Source organism: Stereum hirsutum (assembly GCF_000264905.1).
Source record: "Stereum hirsutum FP-91666 SS1 unplaced genomic scaffold STEHIscaffold_33, whole genome shotgun sequence".
In the NCBI taxonomy this organism is placed as follows: Eukaryota; Fungi; Basidiomycota; class Agaricomycetes; order Russulales; family Stereaceae; genus Stereum; species Stereum hirsutum.
The window spans coordinates 1-6,064 of record NW_006763163.1 but is presented as its reverse complement, the minus strand read 5'-3'; the positions used below and the strand labels follow the sequence as shown (position 1 = coordinate 6,064).

Genomic DNA, 6,064 nt, shown 5'->3' with positions numbered 1-6,064 from the left:
GGGCATGTATGGTATATCCACTGATCAAGACTGAAGCAATTCCGGTAGGTGCACTGAGAAGAATCCGTGAACGAACTTGACAGCGAGTAAATAAATCCACAATAGCTCTCACGACATGACTTTTGCCTGTACCGCCTTCCCCACCAACATACATCACCAACTGTTCAGCCGAGCCCCGCAGAAGATGCTCTCCTACAATACGAACAGCCGCCTCTTGTTCTAGGTTGTCGCTAATATTCAGGTCTTTCAAAACGGCCTCGATGACTGCATCAGCAGCTCTTCGATATGCGCTTTCGGGGGACTCTCCTTCTATGGGTGGAAGCGGCGGCGGGCGTGCTCTCTCACCTTGCAGTTGATCAATAAAGGTTCGTGGATCATATTCACCGTATGCCCTCCTTTCTGCTTCCGTACTAGATTCGTCTCGAACCGGCGCAACAGGCCTTTTGTTCTTTCCGTACATCTCCATAAGAATCTTCTGTTCACTCACGCGTTCCGTAGGATAACAAGAACCATCGAGTAGACGACAATTCTGCCCTCCATCCAAAGGTGCTGTCAATACCCCAGCATCTTCCATATTTCTCAATGTTTCTTTTACCCTAGTGTCGGCATGAAGAATTCTATCATTAACCCGTAACAGGGGGTCATCGTCAATATTACCTTTTAGCAATGTCATATCAAACCTTTCGTCGTTCTTCACGGCAAGTTCGAATAGATCACTGTTGTCGCCAATCTGGTAAGCCAATTCTGAACTTTGGATCAAAGGAGCAACCTTTCGAGCGCGTCTAGCAGCATCATATGCTTGTCTTGCATCCTTGCACTCCTGCTCGATATTCATATTTCCTATCACGTTTGCTAAATGGGGTGCAAACGCATGGCCCTCAAACGCAGACTTCCAAGACTGACCAACGTCACGAAGGTCGCTCGGGTCTCGCCATGGCTTGAACAACATGAGCATTAGACGACACCAATTTTCAGTCTGTGACTCACTGGTATCTTTACGAGGTAACTGTGGCCCAATGAGCACCGGAACCACACGTTGACCGATATTCAACTTATTTACATGAGTCCTATATAAGGGATGGCTATCATTCAACATTTCTCCCCTCGCGACGCGGGCGTTGAATATTTTGCTAGACCTCTTACGAGGTTCTATCTCGGTCGTAGCTATAAAGTCCCATAAAGCCATGGTGTCAAAAACGGGCTTGGAGCTACGCAGCGTATAATCGGCGACCAGGCTACGTTGAACAACACCGTCCTTCGTAAATGTTGCAGTGACTTCTTCCGCTCTATTTATTATTGAGAATGGTGCGCCTTGAGTGGTCACTGTCACATCGACTTCATCTAAATCATCGACAATCTCCACAGATGGAAGTCCGTGGTCTACCAAATCCGGTACATATCTAGTACCATCGTCTTGATTATTCATACCTTCGGCGTCTGGGTGACCTTTAGACTTGAAGTACCGGTCAAACTCGCCCCAATACAGTGTGCGGAAAGTATGACTACTGTAGCTATCGCCACCTCCCACCAGATAACTCATGACTTGCTGATGAGATATCTCCTGGCGACCCATCATCGCATTGACTACTTTGACCATCAAACTGCGCTTCATAGCATCTGCGTCCACTGTCACCTGTCCGTGGTATTTTGCCTCGTTTTGCCTGATGGCCCAGCACAAAGACTGGAGGCCGAGGTGTAATGGCAGTGATCATTTTGTAACATAATCTGTTACATAGTACACCAATGCCTTTGCAGCTTGACCGGAACCGATGTACTTAACATCCATATTACATTTCATCAGAAATAATACGAGGTCGTTATAGTTGTTGATCCACGGGTGTAACCTTCGCAAGAGAATAGAAGAAGTCTCCTCATCCAACTCGGTGAACCCACGAGTACTACCATCGACCCTCATCCGGCAATGAGCATCGTCATGAGGCTCGCCATCACTGAGGTATTTCCAACACGTAGCTTTATGCTCGTGCCAGTTACAAGCTACGGCAAGGTCATTTACGAAGTGTTTGAAGCTAAGCTCGAACCTCTCACGATCTTCCTCAGACAGATATTCTTCAAGGAAAGGAGCATCGGTTGCACGCGTATCGTAATCAAGCGTAGGCTTTGGCCACGGTCCAGGTTGCTCACCACCCATTATAGCCTCCATACCAGGCAATTCACATTTGATAATGGACTCGAGCCATCCGAACATCGCATTCTTGAAAGCTTCGTCCGTAGCCATTCGATCTCTCAACGCCTGAGGATTGGGATTGCCTTTAATCCATATGAGCATATGACAATGAAGAGTACCCCGACCTTGTGCCTCGACTGTGCCAAAGTAAGCATCACAAGTACCAAATAGGCCAGGTTCTTTTCTACCGTATCTCAGAATGTAATCGTTGAATGCTTTGATCATGACGTCAAAGAAGATTGCGGCAGCCGCTGGATGCTGAGCGACATTCTTGGCTCGATGAAATTTATCCATGTCCTCAAAAGTCGATTCACTTCGACCGGAAAGGATATGCATCAATTTATGATGAATATCAGCAGGGTTGAGAGTCAGGAAGAGAGCAGGACAACCATTAGCTTTCAACAAACCCCGGATCTGATTTCGAAGAGCGATACGGCGACCATTCGAGCCTTTCAGGTCCTTCGCGACCAGACGGAGCTTAGCAAGAATAGCGGCTACACGTCGCTCACCTCTAGAAGTAGGAGTGCACTTGTCATCTCGCATCCACCGGTCGTTCATGTCTTCAATGATGTCCTTGTGCTCATTGATCTCGTCAGCCAGATACGCAAGATTTGAAGCCTGTGTCCGGAACTGCAGACTGCGTGCGGCTTCCAGCTTCTGAACGGCATTCCAGCACACGTACGCAAAGTTGGGATCACGTTCAAACGGACTATCATATTGCATCAATAAATTACGAGTCTGGTGCTGCATCGATATAATAGCATCCCCAGAACGCGATGTGTGATTGAAACCACCTATACCCCACGGGTCAAGATGCGGAAAGACGAAGGTCAACATACGTGGGTCTCGGTCGGGAAACAGCTTAGATCCTGGTTGCACACTCACGTACGGCTTGTGATCCAAAACCCACTGCAGGGCACGAACCTTAGAAGATTGGTGCCCGTTACCTGCTGACACCGTGTTCGAAAAGCCAGTAATCTCAGTGTACGACTCATCTTCCGGTATCAAAAAGTCCCCACGCTCCTCTGCATCATATCCACTATTGACAGCTTCAGCTGCAGAATCCCCATAGGGCAAATATTGTATCTCTAAGGTCGACGGGATACCTATATCTTCTCCAGGCAAAAAACCAGGACCAGAACATAAAAGATCTAAGTTACGACGGCTGAAAGAAACACTTGCATCGCGATAATGAGGGTTATTTTCCACCAAAAAACGTAACATGATTTCGACACGACGTTTGGAAACTAGCAATGGTTCCATTGACCTAATCGTGTCCATTTTAGGTCGTCCTTTTTTGCCCACGAAAAGGACACACATCGTGAAGTTTATATCTTCTCTGGATGGAGGCAAAAGGCGACATAAAGTTCCGACATCCTGCGGAATGATCGCCACATTATTTTGGCAGTATCTCTGTGGGGCACCAGGTATTCCGCCCCTATCTTCAGATATGATGTGAGAGATATTTGTAGCAGAACACGCCGCAACAAGGAGTTTCTCATGCATAGTTGCGTGCCTGAAAGCATTCGCCACGGCGGTCGGAAGACGGTCATACCCATAATACTGGTAATTTGCGATGGCATCCGGGGGTTGCTTACCTTTCTTCATTAAGCCTAAACAACCATGACAGATAGAAATATCAGACACACGGCCAGTATCCTGCATACCGGCGGGAGAAAGAAATGCTCGATCGTAAGCATCAAAATCATAGTTATCCGGCCAGATATGACATGGTATATTGTCATTCCTCAGAAGACAGAGATCAAGTTCACCGGCATCTACTATGGTCAAATCGCAAGGAAACTTCTTTTGGCCACAAACCGCACATGCATCATACACATATTTCGCAACATCCATGTTCTCTTGGAACTCACGTATAATATCCAACTTCGCATCCTCAGAACAGAACTCGGGGAATTGTTCATACGGGAGATGATTGTCACCCGTAGGAAACTCAAGATTTTCAGCAGCTTGATTGATCGAAAAAACGGTCTGCAGTGGGGCTATGTGCTCTCCTGGGGGCACTGACACCCGTGGAAAGGCATCCTCTGCGCTCGAACTGACCTCATTCTCGCGTAAAGACTCAAATATTTGTGCGTGCTGAGAGAAGTGGTCGTACCTTACGATACGTTCAGTAGACAGAATGTGGAACAAAAAATAATGCGCATCACATAACGAATGACAAGCGTGAGTTCCAAGAGAGCGGTAAAGCACTTCCTTTGTGTCATTCCGACGAGATCGTAGATGATGGGCCATTGCGATACACTGCAACTGAGCACGGGTGAAGAACGAACATTGAGAGACAAGGGTATGGAGGTTTGGTACATGGACGGCAACGTAACGACCCGAACGACCTGAACGGACAGCACGAACTTCGGCCATGGTGCCTAACGCAACGAACTCGTGAAAACTCGTCAAACGCGACGGTGAGATCAGATTCGTGGACTCGGGAGCCTGGTAAATCTCTTCGTCACTAACGAGGACAGCGCAGTGGAAGCTATCTTCCTCATCGTGGAAGATTGTACTCCCTCTGCCGCCCCGGAGACGGAAGAGGTGCGCTACACATCACGTAGATGAAAAGGGAAGCTACGAAGAGCAATAAGTACGATGAAAACATACGCTCCTCGGGCGTCGTAGCTACATCGCCTCGACCACTCGCAAAGTAGACTGTATAATACGGAGGTACTGTAAATACCTGTACACCAGAAATAACGCAAACACTTACTTTCACTGGTTTCCGGCGTGTCAATGGCACCGACTGCAGGTGTGGATGATTGACTCAAAAACTCCTCGTGGGAGGGATGATGTTCGGTGATAGCTCCTAGTAGATTGTGAGCCACGATCAACACAGTAAGACAAACATATCCAACCACATGTCGGGCACAACCAACGGCCAGAAGCAACGCCCACGCAGTCTTTCTCCTCCAGGAGAAGAGCCGGATATTCAGTGGGTAGAGAGGGCAGAGAAGAACAACCTACGATACAGATGAAGACGAAATAAAATTCGTAAAATAACAGGACGAACCAGACGAGCAATCGCACACAGCTAGAGCCTCGATCCGGAGTAGGTCTTTGCGACGCCGAACTCTCCGTCCATAGCGTATACGAGGGTGCTGACGTTTGAGAGGAACCATAGAATCAGATGAAAATGTTGAGCGCGCGTGTGAATCGAAAAGTGAAAGAGTAGGCTCCATTGTGAACGAAGACTGTGGGAAGTACACAATTAGCGACAGGGGCTTTAAAGGAAACCAATTTCTCCATGAGTCCGCCAGTCCGCCGACGTTCAACAATAAACGAAGGCACGAGAATGTGCACGTGATTGAATATTCCGGAACGTTCTTCGATCTTCTTAACGCACGTGACGTTGCTTTCCTCAGGAAAGCAACGTTTCCTCTGAATCCGATGGCGCTTGATTCTACGCCGAGAAAGGAAATTTTCCAGTTTTTCGACACTACCTACAAGAACCTGGTACCCTTTAGGGACCAGGAACTGTGACCAACCCGTCCGGCGAGTCCGGCGCCGCCTGGAGGCACCCGGCCATGCCTGGAGGAACCCGGCCACGCCTGGAGGAATCCGGCCACGCCTCCAGGCAATTCATGTCCCCTCCCCTTTGAAGGATGCCTCCAGCCGTTTTGTACACATCTTGTAAATACCCAAAAAACAATGTCATTTATTTGCATATGCTCCAATCTGCCTGGAGACAATTCGTCACAGGTTGATCCCTGCTTGGAGGCATTCTCCCACAAGTCGCGCTTTTCCTGGAGGCAATTTCGAGCAAGTCGCTCATTGTCTGGAGGCACTTTCAAAGAAGTTGCCAATTGCCTGGAGCCTATTCTCACCAGCTCCATATTTGCTTGGAGGCTGTTCTGCACATGTTGT

At 48.1% G+C, this 6,064-nt stretch overlaps 1 protein-coding gene across 1 annotated transcript; it reads right to left on the bottom strand.

Moving 5' to 3' along the window:
- Positions 1–2,557: 2,557 nt before the first annotated feature.
- On the bottom strand, positions 2,558–3,505 carry STEHIDRAFT_69926 (uncharacterized protein; the record flags this gene model as incomplete). The annotated part of the gene is made up of 1 exon (XM_007311725.1): positions 2,558–3,505. A coding segment is annotated over one exon (948 nt), but the record flags the coding sequence as incomplete, so codon positions are not given.
- Positions 3,506–6,064: the final 2,559 nt, after the last annotated feature.